This window comes from Protopterus annectens, chromosome 8.part0 (assembly GCF_019279795.1).
Source record: "Protopterus annectens isolate FY-2018-M chromosome 8.part0, PAN1.0, whole genome shotgun sequence".
Taxonomy (NCBI): Eukaryota; Metazoa; Chordata; order Ceratodontiformes; family Protopteridae; genus Protopterus; species Protopterus annectens.
In genome coordinates this window covers 1,926,187,874-1,926,206,694 of record NC_056741.1, presented here as the reverse complement: position 1 = coordinate 1,926,206,694, position 18,821 = coordinate 1,926,187,874, and the positions used below count along the sequence as shown (strand labels likewise).

Sequence of the window (18,821 nt, the reverse complement as noted above, 5' to 3'; positions counted from 1 at the left end):
CTAAGTAATCAGTCTGCAGACCACTAAAAGACTAGAAAAAAATATTCAAAAGTTCCCTCCACTCTCAGGGAGGACAAGTCAAGATATACCACAGGAGAATTTAATGCTGTCCATCCAATAATTAGGTTTACCCTGAAAGTGGCAAGGTTGCAACTGTTTGATATGTAATAGAAGTTTCTTCCATAGAAGAGGGATACTTTGGGATATGAATCATGCCATCATCTTACAGGTTGATGTAGGTTTAGCTCCTTCAACTAGTTATTTGAAGTACTATTTGTTTTGTGAAGAAATAAGAGCTGGAGTGTTGGATATTTCATAGTTTGAAAGGTTAGACAGTTCTCCACAAAGGAGTCTATAAGAAACTGAATAAAGAGAAGGCTGCCAGTCTGTCCGGATAACCAAGACTGAGACCATTGATCCTTTTAAATGTGAATCTTTGAGGTATCTCAAGTTAAATATGTTTAGACAAATACATGCCAAAAGGTGCATTCTATTCAATAATGGGTCTAAGATATGAGTAAAGGTGAATTAACACTTCTTTGGATATGGTGATCACTTTGGAAATTAGAAGAGCTAGACAGAAGGGCTTTATGAACTGCGGTGGAGACGGGGTGGTCAAACAAATTATAAACAAATTCACAAATCACCTGTGACTAGTGTCTGACTGGAGGAGTGTCTCACCTATATATTACATGAAAATGCTGTTTCCAAAATGAACTGTGCTACATGTTTTTACGTTTAATTTGAGGCCACTGTTCTTGCACCAAGTAATATGATTTAGTCCATGGTGAACCAGTTGAGTCAGTCAAAGATCAACCACCACCCAATTTCAAGTAGTTTGCAAACTAAACCATAGGCCAGGAGTGCTTAGCTGGAGGTCTGAGAAACAGATGCCAAATAGGAGTGGAACCAAAACTGAGCCATGAGGCACACTACTATTAACTTTTTCCAAAAGTGGGATCCGACTCAAACCATATTGGTTTTGTCGGGCAACTGCACAACATATGGATTTATATACAGATTTACAATTCTGTCAATAATACCAGCATGGAGAATAGTATCAAAGGCCTTGACTGGATCCAGATATGCTGTATATGCTGCATAACTGCCTTTTACGTCTTTGGTTACTTTTTCAAAGAAATTCATGTGCTAAAAAGGGGCAGGACATTTCTTTGACAAAGCCAAATTAGAGAGGATTCAGGGTTGAGGGATTTTCAATATACAGATTAGTTATGAGATAATATACTTCATAACTTTACATATGAGGTTAGTGAGACATACTTCTATAGTTACTAGGGTCCATTTGCAAAGACTGAAAGACATTTAGCCATAAGAAACATAATAGCGTTTAAAGGGACACAATTATTGGTTATGTACTTACCGTAAACTTGGTATCTCTGCTGTCCTTCTCTCATTCTGCTTCATTGATGGGTCACGGATCTGATCCTTGGATCTGACTCGGCCTCCTTTAACAGACTTAAGCCTTCGGGCTCCAGCTCCTCCCTTACTCACAATCCTCTACTTCCTCAGATCTCATTTACCACCACTGCATACAGATGCATTTTCCAATGCTCAAGAGTTCTCAAATAACTGAAATCTGCTATTTTCCTTTTTCTATCTTTTTATTGTAGTTTTAAAATCTTCTTTCAGTATATTATAACTCCTCCCTTTCCTTTTTAGTGTATGAGGGCATTAGGACTTCTTGTTTTCCTGCCTTTTCTATCCCTTTGGGCGTTGGCCCTTTCTTTCATAAGCCAACTGGTTTCAAAAGGTGCGTGCTGTGTGAAAGGAAAATCCCACACTCAGATGCACATGAGAAATGTGTTTATTGTATGGGGGCTGCTCTTTGGATTCCCCTTGCCAGATCTGCGAGGGTTTCAATCCTCGTGTAGTCCAGAAAAGTAGGAACAAACTAATTTTAAAAGGTCTTCTTCCCACTCAGCTTTCTTCTCCAGGGACTCAACCTTCCTCTAAGGACTTACATGGCTCCGAGGCAAAAAAAAGCATCAACACAGTGAGGGGGCAGCATCAAATTTATCTGCTTTGAATTTTGTTTTCACATGGAACAGATTCTGAATGGGATAGATGCTCTTCCAAAAGATAAAGTCAAAGTCCAAGTAGCATGGCCCTGACTTGTCAGGGCCAAACAAAAGAAAAGTGATCAAAACTTCACACGTGCTCTGCTAGGATTACTGAATAATGTTTGACAAAAGGCGAAATGGGAGAAATAAGCATAGCACCTGTAGGAGCCACTTCTGGGACAGACCATCCCTTGGCCACTGTCCCGATTTGCTATTAGATAGGGATTCAAACAGATCACAGCAAGAATTCCCCTAGCAATGAAGATCTTCCCTAATATTGATAAGCTTAGTGACAACTTATGGGGCATCAACAGGCAATGGCTGCATCTCTCCACAAAAGAGGTGGCTCCCCAGGTTCATGTGTGGTTAACAGAATTTCTGAACTGGTGATACAAGTGGGCTATGCCCAAAGACCACTTTATCCTCTGAGTCCACTACAGAACCCTCATTTGAAGTCTGGTACAAGGAACTAGTTAAACAATGGTGGCTGCCAAGCCCAATATTTTGAGAAAAACAGCTGCTAGAACTTTGAGTTGCATAAATTGCTCTACTCTGTACTGGATGGAATAAATCCATTCTAGGAGCAGACTAGCCATGAAAAATGGAGTGTCTAATATTCAAAATTTAAAGGTTAGGGCTCTGCAATGGATTCATGTGCGACACTGTATTAATCACCATAATTCTTTGGAAATGGAAAAGGGGAATCAAAGACTCCAATGCAGAAAACAGCTCCTTTAGCTTTGATGCAGCTAGGAACCAGATAGTTGGAGTAAAAAATACCTATACTTCCTGCAGCCCCTGGTTAACCCCAACTAAAGACTTGCATTTAGGTAAATACCATGGGGGCTGTGGTAAGCCTGAATAGCAAGGGTCAGAATCATAATGGCAGCCTTTTATCTGAAAGTGAAAAAAGTTAATTGGCTACTTCAGTATATTTATGTGCAGGAAGGAGCTATAGAAGTCTAAAGAGCACATTCTGTCTTCTCTAGACAGAAGATGGAAAAATAGCACTGACCAACCAGAACCATTTTTTAAACATCTTTAACAATCACTCTTTAAACTGTAATACGGGTTTACAAATATTAATATTCACCAGCCCTATCATAGAATACAATGCAGGCTTAAGTAAAATGTCCTATGCAGACCGCCTCAAGGCTCTATCCCTGTATTCAGTCTCCTACAGGCTTTTGAGGGGTGATCTATGCCCGACATACAGGGCTTTGTCAGATCCCACTCTGATGGACCTCCTGTGTATCCGCAAAACAAACAGCACCCGAATTACCTGTTCTAAAGACTTGAACCTTGCCTATGATAAATAGGACCTGGTGGCGAGACCGGTATGTATCCCAGAGATTACCCAGTGTCTGGAACAGGGTCCTCATCCATGTGAAGCAGATTCCCTCTCCAACCTAATTCAAATACAACCTGGACAATTGGATGGGGAACAGGAAATTCACCCCTGGTTTGGCATCTATATCTCTAATTGTGACGTCTGTGCCCTGGCCCAGCAATCAAGGAGACTCAATCCTCACCACGAACACCAGAGAGGGCGTCTCATATATGAGGCAAGGATAACAAATACACACAGTAGAGTGCAATTTCCCTTAAGAGCACACAGAGATCACAGTCAGTCCGGGGCTGGTTGCCCCCTTGCTCCCCAGGTCCCCAATAAGACTCCCCACTGGCACAGCTATAGGGTCCAGATCTCAGCCTAGCTGGCCAAACTAAAATCTCCAGCACCCTCTCTGTCCAACCAGTGCTTCGTGTCCCTGCCCAAGTAGCTGACACACACTTTGAGTTAAGTTTATACAACCACACAGACACTCCTGGGGAAAGCTGGCATAGGTTCTCCAGCTGTGACCCTTTTTCCAGACTATACGGTAGTAATCATTTGCCACCACCCAGCTAATATTATCAGCTTCCCAAAGGCCCTTAAAAGGGTGTCCAATTACTACTGTGCAATATTATTATCCAATTGGTAGATGTGTCTAAACAGTCAGAGCTTAATAGAGTGACTTGGTACAGTAATCACTATAAATATGCAATGTACTCTAGAGCTTAAATTATCTATACAGAAACCAGCCACAGTTAAAAGGTTTTAAAATATTTAATAATTAAAACCACAAGACAATACTTTCTACTGCACAGTCAGTGCTAGTCAAGAGTTCAGAGATCACACAGAAATACTTAAAATAATTCAGAAGTACAGTTCTGACATCACAGAAAAACACTTAGCTTAATCTTTCTAGTTTCTAGCTATCCCCAAAAGACAACACAATTCTAAGATAACTTACATGTGAGCAAGAGGCAGTGCTGTGAGTTGGATGATCAGGACAAAAATGCTTAATGCCTTCTGATTCTCTCTGTTTAAATTGCTATTGCAGTTCTGATAAACATTACATCATCCCTTTTCACTTTCCTGGAGTTCCCAGGCTACACATTAACTGCATTTACATTCTTAACATCTTTCTTTTATCATGCAGCTGGTAAGGAAATAGAGCAATAAAAATACATGTGCATGTTTAAGTCTAGCAATTTAACTCTTGGTTAAAACAATAGAAAGAATTTCTTCATCTAGACTTTTCGGCACCACCGTCTACTTCAAAGGGTCACCACATGCTTTACTTTGGTCAGTAGAGTGCACTGTTGTCACATTTATTTCCAGTTCCACATGTAACAGTATTTCTTTACATTTAAGACAACAAGCTTGCAGTTTACATTCATATCCACAAATGACAGAATTATCTGCAAAATTCTATCTGGCTAGGCTGTTAGCCTTCATGTCTTCTAATCTTCTAACCTTCATTTCTTTTAATCTCCTCCACAATATTCAGAACATCCATTAAATTGGAAATAGATTTTGATTTCCATTTTCTACTAATTGCTTTTTTTTGATAGTCATCAACATTAAACTTAATAAGGCATTACAATGTTTAAGTTTATTCAGATCCTATATTCCAGCTCAAAAGAAATTTTTTTAAGATATCATCATTTTCCACAAAATTTCTGTCAAAGTATTCTGCAGGAATTGTATCTGGCATCTTACTGCATTCCCAGATTGCATATTCCTTGTTACCTCTATCGTCCCGATCATGCATTCAGCACTTGTTAGCAACACAAGAAAAACATCTGAAATCTATTTGGGGTATAAAGATACTTATGCAAACACTTCCATGAAAAAATACAAACCTTCCGGACTTGAGTCATACATAAGAGCCTTACTAATGTAGTCATATTTTTCCCTCGTAGACTGCCTTTCCATTCTCTTTTCCCACTCTTATTACCTCTTCTGACAGACTCTGATAATGATCATGCAATACATTATAGGGACTACTAATTATTTCTCTACCAGCAGCTTTTTTTCTAGTCTCAACTAAATTAAAAACTGTACTAGAGTGGTCTTTTACTTGGCATTCCCGTCCCTTTGTCTTTAATCTCATCAGTCCCAGAGAGGTAATTCTGCTTAGCCTCATTCCATCCTATTACCTTTCCCTCAAGTTATTTTACCTTTTCTAATTCAAGCACTCATCTATTATATCCTTTCTTGCACATATACCTATTGGTAAAATTTCCTTTCTCCATTGCTGTACCATCTTAGTTTGTAAGATACTGTCTGCTACTTTACAATATTCTGTATGGTGGTGGTGGTTTTCCTTAAGGACTTGTACACAAAATCTAGCTTTTGAACTCCTCCACACTGTCATCAAACTTTTCCACTTTTTGCTTGAATTATGTATACATGCCTCAAATGCATAAACTCTGAAATATCCCTTTAAATCAGATAACACCACCTTGTTCCATGGGAAATCAGCTTACCCCACTTATCTCTCATCCATAACTTTTCTGGGTGATAAAAATATGTCTGCGTGTATCTTGCCATCTTTATATCTGTATTTTTGTATTATCCTTATCCTCAGATGTAGGCTTAGTATACATTGAGCAAAAACATAGCAACTATGGAAAAACTGTCAAGTGTATAGATAATGATATAACACCAATGAAAGCACTAACTGTTAGAATAGGAACAGAAGTGGATATATAAGGCTCAGTGTAAGAAGGTCACAGCCTAAGCCCTGTGTTTATGGGAGGGGACTTGGATTTTAAATTACTGGAGAAAATAGCTGGCCAATTGTTTAGTCTGATCTTGAAACTGCAGCCAAAAATAATCAATTGTTGAGTCTTGGCAGACAATGCAAATCCTCAAGGAGTAGAATTTTCCTGCCAAATGAATAAAAACATGGGGACATTTTTCAGCTACAGTCTCATCAAGCAGCAAGAGCAACCAGTATAATTAGTAGAAACAGTGAAGCATTGTGGGTAAGGGGAGGAGTTGCAGCTTAAGAAAATTTCACACTCCAAACTAAGACCTACAGACTTTGAAGACTTACATATGACAAGCTAGATATTCTTTAAACAGAAGCACGTACCCCTGATGGAGTGGCTTTCGACCATACTGGTATAGGAACGGTTAGAGGTCCAGTGACCAAAAAGTATCTAGGTAATTTGTTTTGATAAGATTTTAGTCAAGGTCAAGTTCCAGTTAGCCAAAGCAAAGAAAAACAGATTATCTATATTTCAGAATTTCTATACATGGTACATGTAAGACTTGGGTTAGTGGTACATGCCAAGGGATAACGGGCCTTCTCCCCAGGATTTTGCCAAAGAAACAGGGCTGTGAACTACTAGATAATGGACAGATTCAAAATCATTTTCAGTACAGAATGCAAGTTAGTTCTGCAAGACACAAGCCTCATAAAAGGCCAAGTAATGCTCATTGCTATAAGGTGCTAAACCGCACATCCTCCAGACAGATGCAGAGGCCATTAAAATGCATCCTCTACGAGGAAAACTTAAATGCACCAAAATATCAGTTTATCTGCCAGATGACCGTCCCTTGATGTACTTTAGTTATAAATTTCCTCTTCAATCAGAAGCTGGCACATCTATGCATGCCTACATTCCGAGATACAAAAAATATATACTAAAACGTTCCAAATAAACAAAATAAAAATAAAAAAACGTATTGGATTCCTAAAGCATGTAGTGTTGTAACATGACTACATAGACACGTGCACTCCTCAAGAATGACAGTATCTTCTTACAAAAGAAGAAACACTGCAAATTGGACAGCATTAAACACTTAACATACACCTGCCTAAATTATATGGCTCTCTAACAGCTTCTAGAAAACCATTACTCTGCAGAAGGGATGATGGTAGGGTATTCTCAATGCATCAAAAAAGGTCCTAGTACACCAGCTAATACAGAGCATCCATGAGGAGTCCTTGGCTGTGTATATTCCTTGCAGTAATGACCAACACTGGACTGCATACAGACCTCAGATTGAAAAGACCTGGAAAAGTGGAATCCCAGATGTGACAAGACTTCCTAGCAACAGTCAAGACAATGTTTGGTGACTGTGTACATGAAGGACAAAACGGCTGCAGCACAAATATCTGCAGTGGAGGCATTCTTGAACCAAGCTCTGGAAAAAATTACTTCAACTGTGCTTTTACGTTCAGGTGGTTAACTTGATGATGACCAAAGCATGCAGTCGAAAATCTACCAGAAAAGTAGATGCCTATGTATAGCTTATATCCTGCAGAGGATATAACCAGCTGTCACCTTCCACTTGGCCAAACCATTAGAAAGCTTGACAAAGCTGACTAAAAGCCAGGTTTGGTTGCCAAGCCCTTCAGAGCTTTCATGCCAGCTGAGGGGAAGACAATAAGCCTGAAGAGACATTGCTAGGAAAAGCAAACACATCCACACCCTGGCGTAAAAAAAACACCAAAAAGTAGCAGTTGCCCAAGTTACATGGGTAGATTACAATAGGTTGGAACATCTGGGAGGTAGAAGGGGAAAGGTCCAGGAGTGCCTGGAGAATGCCCCTAGCAAAACATGACATAGACCCAGAAAAGTAATCTGGTTCATAGCATCATAGAAAGTCACTAGGCTAATGGTCCTAGGGCCCTTACAAGGCTAGCCAAGTTCTTACTCTTATTTCCACAATCAGCACGTATTGCCCCTGTCCAAGACAGACACAGGTGGAACCCCTTCTGGGGGGAATTTATGGTCACCCATCCAGTTGTCCAGACTGTTTGAAGAGGGCCAATGAGGTGCCCTGTTTGACATGAAGTGGGAGTATGTTCCAAAGGTGCGGTAACCTCTGGGAGACGTACCTGTCCCTCCAGCAGGTTTTATTAATGTCACATACCAGGTTAGTGCTTTGGAAACATATGTACTGTGAAGGGTGAGAAGTACAGAAGGGAAAAAAATGTCAGTGTTTGCATTTCATTACTAATGTGTTTTTAAAGCAGAATGAAATCCTGGGTGTCCTTCAGTATTTATCTGTTGATTTACTTTCCATCTACAGGGTTAGAAATTTATAAGATTTGTTATGAGTAGAATGTTTTAGAATGGAATTCAGAACTCATGCTTAATATGAAATGTCATAAACAAGCAGTCAGGAGACCTTAGCTAGCAAAATTAGTGCTGTAGTGATTATTTCTAAATGGACAGTGACTGTTCTAAGATGTTACAATAGGGTGTTTTTAATTAAAAAAAGGTATTAATTATTTCTGTAGTTAGAGACGACAGAATCTTCATTTCCTAGTCTACCACATACATGCCTTTCTGTGCAATAAATAATTCTCTGCTGAACTGTCTTGTGAAAGTTATTTGTTGCCTTAACAGTACAAAGGACCAACTTACTGCTTCTAGAATACTTAAGAGCCCAGTCCTTTCCAAACAGGAACAGATTAAGCCAAGACCCTGATAGTGTGTGCCCTGCCAGGAACAGCTTTGCTGTGGTGGAAATAACAAAAGGTAATAGCCTACTTTGACATCAGGTTGTCCCCTGCTTACCTTCACAAGAAATGAACTGATTAGAAGTTCTGAAAGAATGTGTTCTGACAAGATAGCACCAGTGTTGTCTGTGGACTGCCAAGGTATGAAGAATGCTCATGGCCAATTCCAAAAGAAGGCAGAACCTTTCTTAAGAGCCAGAAGGGAGTCACCATGATGATCTTTGAGGATTCCTTCTGAATCTTCATAAGTATCCCAAGATATCAGTGGAAAAGCAAGATGGAACAGTCCTGTCCAAGATAAAGGAAAAAGGTGGTTTCTGGTAGAAGAGATTCTTTCTTGCACGGAGTTCTTACGTAGAATTTTACCAGTTGATTGTTCAGAGAGTAGGCAAAAAGGTCTACTTGAACTCACCAGAGATGCATCAAATCTTGGAAGACTCCCTGACCTAGTTTTTATTCATAAGGGTCTGAGCCTTTGTCCTTCTCAGTTGTCTGCCACACAGTTTTACCTCCGATACCTGCAGGGCGAGACTGTGTTGTAAAGCTATATCCCACGCTACACACAGCTAGTCTGCATTGGGATTGACATGACTCCCCTTGCTGTGGCATTGTCTGGATATTGAAGATAATGGATGCCTGTGCAGAGACCATAGAGACTTCAGATACCACTGTATCTCTGTAATGTGGAGTCTAGTAAGAGACAGCATGATAGTCATGGATGCCGTGAAATCTAGAATCTTGAGCTATTCCCTTGCAATGACAAAACTCAAGTGGAAAACTCAAGGGATAGATATATGATTTTTGTTTCTAGGAAAGAAAATCTCTTTGTAATGAGGTGTCTAGTATACACTCCAGAAGCTTAATCTTGTGTGATGGAGTCTAAAAAGGCTTTTGAATGCTCTCTTGGAAACCCAACCTGTGTAGCTCGCTCTCAGAAGTGAGATTCCTGACATTCTGAAAATGACTCTACAAAGATAAGCAAGTTGTCTAAATATTGAAAATTGTGGATACTTCATAGCCAACAGTGTTTTGTTAGCAGCTGGATTAACTAAAGCTATAGCTGCTGGGTCAGGTTTGGGATGAGTGTATAAAAACTAGAAAGACTGAGGAACTTTGTACATTGTTTTTTAGGTGCAACAGGCTTGGCTGTCAGGGAAACAACAGGCTGTGAAAAACATCCTTCAATACTGACAGCATTCAGGGGATGGGTAAAGGTTCTGGGAATTCCAGGTAAGAACTCATAGCATTTATGTGCAACAAACCTCCGTTTCCTGCTAAAAACACTAGCACATTCTGTTAATAGTCTCAGGGAAAATCTTTCACAGTGATATTCAGATACCATAGTCTCCTCTGAGTCAGAAATCTGAACAGAAAAACCTGTGCCTGCACCTATCCCTTCATATTTGAATTTAGATTCAAACTCCTGAACATTTTCAGGAAGAGGAATCCCTTTTTTCTTCTACCAGAAACCACCTTATAAGAAAGGTCAATACCCCAATGCAAAACCCTGAGCCAAGCCCAATTACTCCTGTCTAGAGAAACTGATGAAGTTGATAAATATTTAGTTTTCTGCTTCTTTCTGACACAAAGTTGGGACACAAAGACCTATTACTGTCAGCAACACCTTTCACAAAGATGGGCAGAACATTCTGGCTAAGCAGGCGTGCACATCTCCCAACACTGACAAGAGCATCTCTTTCTTGCTCACTGGGGACACTAACCACTGCAGGCAACATAGCTCTAATCCTCAGGCTACAGTGGCTGCATGGACAACAAGGGGAAAAGATAACTAACCTGAGGAATCAGTTTAAGCCAAAGCAGAATCACCAACCTGTGGATGAGGCAAATTAATAACCTGTTGTGGTGGCAAAGGCTGCTAACGTAACTTTTTCTTTTTGTGACTAGAAGGCCCTACCAACGAACCGGAAGTTTGCTCCTTGGTCAAGTCAAAAATGGTGCTTGTTTCTTGGGGAAGCTTAGCAACAGTAATTGATAAAACAGGAAAGTGGGACAAAAGTCATTTTACAATAAAAACCACAATAAAAAACATCTAGCATCAGAAAATAAAATAAACACAGATTTATCACAGGAAAAATAGTTTACAGCTTTTTACCACAAAAGTAAAAAAGTGCGCTCCCATTTAAAAGTACATAAAACTAATGTGACAGATGATGAAAATACTTCTCCATAGCTTTGAAATACTTGTTTTAACTACTTTGTTGAAGAAAACAACAAAAAAGTAATGTGGAAGTCCCATCACCCCATGAAACTTAACTGCCTGGGAATGGAACAGCATTAAACAACCATTGATCCTTGAAAGCCCAGGCAGTACTACTCTCTTGGGCTACAAGAAAGCTCTGAAGGGCTTGTTCCCAAACTTTTCTTTTAGTCTGTTCAGCTCAAGCTGCATAACAGTTTGGGTGCATGGAAGATGCCCTTAAGCTTTGGATGCTGGCCAGCTGTTATATCCGATGCAGGATATAATCCACATAGCTTACTCTCCTGCAGCAGTGATCAATGTGATGAACAGAAAGTTTTTGCTTTTTTTTGGGGCTCAGCTCGAAGTCATTTTCTGATATTTAATGAGCTAAATGATTGCACTGAATATCATTATAACAGATTTTGTACTATGATTTGTTTTTCTAGACATCTTCCTCAAAGAAATATTTGCTGGTAGTCCAATTAAAATTTGCTCAGTGTTAAGACCCAAGCATATTTACAGAGTTTGTAAAGAGTGCCCCATTGCAACAGTGCTCCCCAACTTAAAAGATCTTATAAGCAACCACAGTACTCCCCCTTCTGCAAGTCATGGAGGAGCTCCTTCAGCCTCTATTAAATGGCAATGCTGCAAGGCACAAGTGCTACACAAAGCGGCATTCTTTTCTTTATACATCTGCATTCTACCTAGCAGGCCAGTAAAAATTTCAAGTATGACTGTATGCATTATCAAAACATTCTTTAAGTGACAATACTCACCACCCCCTTCTTCCTTGTTTTAAGCCCTTTAATCAAAAGAATAGCTAAAGCAACATGAGAATGAATTATCCCCACTCTTACCTGGATTTTCTCTCTAGGGTCAAGGTTTGGAGACTCTAGTGATTCTTCTATTCCCTCCTTTGTGCAGTGTGCAATATCCATGATACATGGTACACAATGCCGGTTACTACGCCACTGTGTCCTATAAGCATCAATACTGTAACATGAAAAGCAAAATGTTAGCACAAGTACAACAAATATACAGTCAAGTGTTTCAGACGACAAAAATTACAGATACTGTATAAACATTAACATGCTGCAGCAAAATATTTTGAACTGTTAAACAATAAATCAGATGCAAAGACTATAATATGATCTTAAGTCTAAAAAGACAATACTATAAAACCTTCAGCACAGCACATGGCCTAACAGCAGTGATGGCAAACCTATGATGTGTGTCAAAGGTGACACACTAGCGTTCAACACCAGAGTTACTAAAGAAACTGCTTTTGCGTTCATTGCTCATGTGAAGTGCACTGAATTATTTTTTGCCAGGAACCAGTTCAACACTGCTGCAGAGTTAAGGAAGTTATTAACCTCAGACACTATTTCGGTATGTTTGTCTCAACAGAGTCTGCAAAGGGGAGTGTTCTCTTCATGGTTACACTTCTGCAAAGGGCAAGTAGTCTGTATTTCTAAGTGTGTGCTCTTTTACATTCCTCTCAGCTGTCACTCATAATCCCTCCTAAAACTTGTGATTTGTTACACAAACTTGTTTTACTTCAGAAAATGTATATTAATTCACATTCATTTTTTTCTGTCAGTGTCTCAAATTAATAGTACTAGTAGTTTAAAAATGTCCATGTGTCTCATTTCTAGATTTGTCCCGGATTCTGTTGAGATTTATCCTGATGCATTGAGAGCTATGCTGTTTTATATTTATTTATTTAGTATTTTTATTTTGTTTTGGGGGGGGGGACAACAACAGAGTGAAGTTAGGCATTTTCCAAATTTTTGACACACCTAACCCAAAAGGTTTGCTATCACTGTCTTACAGCATCATCACAATGTATATTACAGAACCAAAAAGACAACCACTTCTAGTCTACCTAAGCACATGAATTTGGCCCCACAAATATGAAATTTAAAGTTCTGTAATGAATTTAAAATGTTTTGCTGGACTAGCACTGCTGTCTATCAGGCAGAAAACACCACAAAACAATCTGGTTCTGTATGTTTAATGCTTATAACATAACCCCTCACGTTAGGACTGTAATCATTCCCAAGGTATGAGCATCGCTGCTCAATAAATAAAACCATTTACAAGACCCCTACATAACTTCATGCACCGCAAGTGTCACATGTAAGTGACAAAGAAGGGGACAAATTCTACAGAGAAAGAAATGCTATAAAACATTGTCATCACTAAACAGACAAAAAAAAAGCATGAGGACTGTACTTTTCCCCAGACTGACCCCTCCAACTTCGATGTGTCAACTGTACTTTGGAGAAAAAAAAAAAAAAAAAAAAAAAAACTTCCACAGCTTACAACAAAAATACTTAAGACGAACCTAGTTAATTAACCATATTACTTCAGGCTGATAAAAACATGGACTTTTGTGCATCAATGCAGAAGAAAATTCACCACCCCAAAACAAACATTGCCAACAATGAGAATCTCTCACTGAAAATTAGACTTTTTACAGACAGGTCAATCCCCATGCCTGAGAAATTTAGAGAAGCATCTCATCTGCTTGACTGTTTCATCCTGGTAGATGTAATGAAGTATGATCAATTTACAAAAAAATTTACAAGACTTGTTTATATATTTAAACAGAGGTTGGTTCCTTCCTTCATCTATTGTGCATTTAGCATCATGCAGCAGTTTTGCTACAACTAGTTGTCATACATATAGTACTAAAAACCTTTCCCAAATCATTCATAAATTCATTGGGAATTTTAAGCCCCATTCTACTGTTTTATGGTACTAATTTATTCTTATGTCAGTGAACAAAAACACTTAACTGTCCTGGTAAGAGTACTTCACACATGCTAATAAAGTCATGGAAGCAGTAATTTACAAGCTAATTATATACTTTTTTTTAGTAATATCCACTCATATTAACCTACATAATCATTTAAAACATGGTTTTACTTATATTTAAACATTTAAATTCTTGTACAGCTATTGTAATAATTGTGTTAAAACAACTGCATAAAACTGGTTTACCAGAAACTATCATATCTCACATTTAAATGTTTTATTCATTTGAGAAAAACTTTTTCAGACATAACTAATGCATAGACATTTCATTCCTAAGCTGCATGAATCTCAACCCTTCAACGGGTTTGTATTTACTTTTTGCTTTTGTTTGCTTTACTACGAGCTTCAGTCAGACTTTCTAGGTAATGCCTTGTAATTAGGCTCCTTTCTATATTCATTTTTGATAAATACTTATTTTGAACACCATATAAACTATTATGCAGATACTATGGAGCACATTTGCATGTACAATAGATGTATGCTTGATGTCAGCTAATCAGAAGGCCCTCTGCAATGACTAATTTAGTTACAGCTTAGCTCAGCTCTGAATTTTCTCAAAATATGGCACATTTGGCGGGGGTTGCACATGGGAGGGCATCCCAGGGCTATAAGATTCAAAGCTGGAAGCTATGTAACATTTTCAAAGTATTTCCAAAAGCTGCTTCTCTTTCCAACTCACGAGCTGACATTTGAATGATTTGGGGATTATGGGTAATGGCTCAGATCTCACCATCTGATATGGGTGGACAAAAAGTACAGTTGTGTACACTTACCATAAATGCAGATGTTCGAGTGTATTCACTGTTGCAGTCATCACATTTGGGTTATCTGCCTGCAGGTAGCCCTTAGCCAGCCTGAATACCAGAATCTTTGGATTTCTGCGTCGGATGCTGTCGCTTCTTCCTTAATGACAGGTCGTCAGGGGTATAAAACATGCAGCCGATGCCATTACATCAGTTTTTCTTGCCCCAGATGTCAGGTGCCCCCACAATAGGAAGCTATTATATGGTATGGTACACCCCCAGCAAAAAGCAAATACATATGATATAATATATGTCAAACAAGAAGGAAAGGTAGAGGCAAGAGAAGTCAGGGGGCTGGAGGGAGGGTAACCAGGACTGCAACAGTGAATACACTCGAACATCTACATTTATGGTAAGTGTACACAACTGTACTATGTTCTCCGTGTTTCACTGCTGCAGTCATCACATTTGGGTTGATTCCCAAATCTAAGGAAGAGAGGGGGACGTTAGAGAGCATTAGGGCCAGCTATTAATCCCTACAAGACTGCAGTGGCAAATCCAGCTCTGGATTTAGAAAAGATAGGCAAGTGGTAATGCTTGGTGAAGGTATGTACAGAGCTTTAGGTAGCTTCTAGGATATCCCTGGTAGGGACCCCTCTCAGAAATGCCACAGAGGTAGATGCAGCCCTGGTGGAATGCGATCTTATCCCCTGTGGGGTAAGTTTTCCATGGTGCTTGTAGCAGAAATGGATGCAATGGGCTATCCATTTGGAAATGGTTTGCTATGAAATAGCCTTCCCCTCTGCCCCTGCCGCAAAGCTAACTAGCAGCTGTTCAGATTTTCTGATAGGCTTAGTCCTGTCCAAATAGAATCTAGGTAGTCTGTGCACGTCCAAAGAGTGCAGTATTCGTTCCCCTTTGTTTTGTGGATCGGTGAAAAAAGTATGCAAATGAATGGACTGATTTAGGGCCACAGAAGACACCACCTTGTGTATAAAGGAAGGATTAGTCCTGAGGGGAACCCTGTCCGCATGGAAGATAATGAAGTGTTCCACTGCCACGAGGGCCTGTAATTCAGATGCTCTTCTAGCTGAAGTAATGGCTAGAAGGAAGGCTGTTTTCCAAGAAATGAATTTCAGCTCTGCTGTAGCAGCTGGTTCAAAGGGGGGGGGGGGGTGAACTTTTCCAATACAAAGATAAGGCCCCAGGCTGGAGTGGGAGCTCTCCTTGGGGGTCTTAAATTTTTGGCCCCTCTAAGGAATTGCTTTAGCAAGGAGTGACAGAAGAGGGGTGGCTCAGTATTATAATGGCAAAGGCATGAATTGAATTTTAATTAACAAGAAGGACAGGCCCTTGTGGAGCATTTCTGTTAAGCACTGTAGAATATGAGGTAAACTGGGCACCGCTGTGCCCATCCCCTGAGCTAGGCTCCAGGAACAGTATCTTTTCCACTTTTCAGCGTAGGATTTTCTAGTACTAGGCCTCCTTGCCTCCAGAATGACATCCAGTACCTGCTTACTGAGGGATGCTAGGGGAGAGCTCAAGGAATTAGCCAGGCTGTAAGGTTCAGGGTTTGCAGCTGAGGGTGCAGAATCTGGCCTGCCTGCTGGGACAGCAGGGAAGGGGTCTGTGGCAGGTGCCATGGTTGTAGCAGTGTCATACTGTGCAAGAGGGACTACCAGTGTTGGCGTGGCCAGTCTGGAGCAATCAGCATCGTCCTTGGCTTGTTCTGTTTGATCTTTAGTAAGACCTTCGAGAGCAGAGGCAGAGGGGGAAAGGCATAAACTGAGAGGCTTTCCCAGGTGAAGGACAGGGCATCCACTTTCCAAGCTTGGCTGTGGGGAGTTTGTGTGCAGAATTTGTGCAATTGGTAGTTTTGAGGGGAGGCAAACAGGTCTACCTCTGGAGTCCCCCATTTGTTCCTCAAGAGGTTGAATATTTTGGGTTCTAGTTTCCATTCGTATGGGTCCATGAGATTTCTGCTTAGGTTGTCTGCCAGTGAATTTAGTTTGCCTGGCAGGAATTGAGCTTGCAGGTGTACTTGGTAGCTCAAGGCTGCGTTCCACAGAGCCATGGCTAGTCTGCAGAGAGGGTATGAGTGAGTTCCTCCTGCTTGTTTATGTACCCCATAACTGTGGTGTCATCTGTTTTTACCAATAGTTGTCCTGGAAGAATATGGTCTTTGAAAGCTGTCAGAGCATTCTGTACAGCTATCATTTCTTTTTGATTGATATGCAGGTGCATCTGTCTTGGTTTCCATCTGCCCTGAATGCAGTGCCCTGCCATGTGAGCCCCCCATGCATAGTCTAATGTGTGTGCTGTTAGGGTTTGGGTGGCAGAGGGTAGAGTGAAAGGGAGTCCTTCGTTGTGGTAGCAGGTCTCTGCCCACCAAAGGAACTCTGTCCTCATACCAGAAGTGATGGAAATCATTGTTTCCAGGTTCTGAGAATGTTGACACCACAGACTTTTTAGATACCATTGGAGTTTCCTCATATGCAGTCTTGCATATGGAATTAGTAAAATGCAAGCGGCCATGAACCCAGGGCTTGCTGTATTTTCCTTGCAGATAGCTGGGGTTTTGTGGCCAATAGTTTGAAGTAGGTTGTCAAATAAACTTGTTTCTCCAGAGTGAGAAATGCCAACTGGGAAGTTGTGTTCAAGCTTGCTCCCAGGAATACAATCTGTTGGCAGGGTACTAGGTGAGATTTATTTTCATTGATGGTGTACCCCAGAGAGGTTAGAAGTTTCTTTATGAATGACAGGTGGTGTAATAGCAAGTCCTGGCTTTCTGCCTGAATAAGACAATCATCCAAGTATGGGTATATTTGAATATTTCTCTGCCTGCAAAATGCAATGGTTGGCGCTAGACACTTTGTGAATACCCTGGGAAAAGGGAAGTGCAGAGAACTAATAGTGCATGGAGCCTGCCCTGAAGCGTAGGCATTTCCTGCAAGATTCCCTTATTGGGATATGGAGGTAAGCTTCCTTTAAGTCTAGGGTTGCCAGCCAGGCATCCTTGGCTAGCATGAGAAGAAGCTGTTGCAGAGTTAGCATTTTGAATTTTGGAACTACCAGAAAGGTGTTGAGAATAGAGAGGTCCAGGATGGGATGCCAGGAGTTGTCTTTTCGGGGTACCAGAAGAAGTCTGGAATAAAAACCTTGTCCCCTTGGTTCTGCTAGGACAGGTTGAATAGCCCTGATATTTAGAAGAGAGAGAACCTGCTGTTGGGCCTCCACATATTGGTTTGGAGGTAGGTCTGGCCAACCATTTGGGGTTGGTAGTGCGTGGAAGTGGAATCTGTGTCCTTTGGAAACTGTTCAAAACCCATTTGTCCTGGGTAATGGGTTCCCAGATTTTTGCATGCAAGGTGAGCTTTCCTCCTATAGGGGCAGGTAGTTGAGCAGAGCTTGGAAGGGTTAAGGTTAGGGTCACTGTGCCATTTTTCCGTAGAGGGATGGCTTACTACTCCTTGCTTTGGAAGTGGGAGCCCCCCACTGTTTAGGTCTGTGCGTAGCCCGAGACTGTAGCCTAGGTGGTCTGCTGTTCCTGGGTTTGGACTGAGAAGGCCTAGAAGGGACTGGAAAGGACCAATTCTTAGAAGGTCAATGCCTATTGAATCTAGGAGGCTGCATTTGTAGGAAATCGTTAACAGTTAGCATAGATTTAGATTTTTCCTCCATACTTTTGAGGACTTCTGCTTTGTTGCAAAAAGGCGGTGTTGGTTTAAGGGAGCATCCAGTACTTTAGCTTTTACATGATCTGGCACGTTTTGTTCCTTAAGCCAGGCATGCCTTCTAATTACAGACCCAGTGACAGCAACCCTGCAAGATGCTTCTAAAGTGTCAAAACCACATTGCAAATTATATTTACCAACTTCTTCTGCAAAATGCATTAAATCCTGTAATTCTTTGTGTTCAGTATACAGTCATGAATCAACATAATTTTCTGTTTAAGTAGCCCCATAACATGCTGCTGATACCTTAACATATGAAACTTGCAATTTAAAGCCCTAATGGCCAAAGCAGCAGAAGTGTATACTTTCTAACTATATCTGTCTAAGGTTCTAGAATCTCTATCAGAAGGGGTAGGATTTTTGGCAGCAGTAGCCTTAATGCCTTTTGGTCCTTGGGAAATGGTCTCTGGATCCGCAGAAGGATTCTTGAAGAG

The 18,821-nt window shown here is 40.4% G+C and overlaps 1 protein-coding gene across 4 annotated transcripts in view; it reads right to left on the bottom strand.

Annotated features, from left to right (window-relative positions):
• LOC122809727 (anillin-like) overlaps window positions 1-18,821 on the bottom strand; it is a 1,124,352-nt gene that overhangs the window by 358,118 nt on the left and 747,413 nt on the right. For all 4 annotated transcript variants that reach the window (XM_044081431.1, XM_044081433.1, XM_044081432.1 and 1 more), the window contains exon 11: window positions 11,948-12,083. In XM_044081431.1, the coding sequence (XP_043937366.1) occupies window positions 11,948-12,083 (136 nt within the window). The remainder of the gene's footprint in view (window positions 1-11,947; window positions 12,084-18,821) is intronic.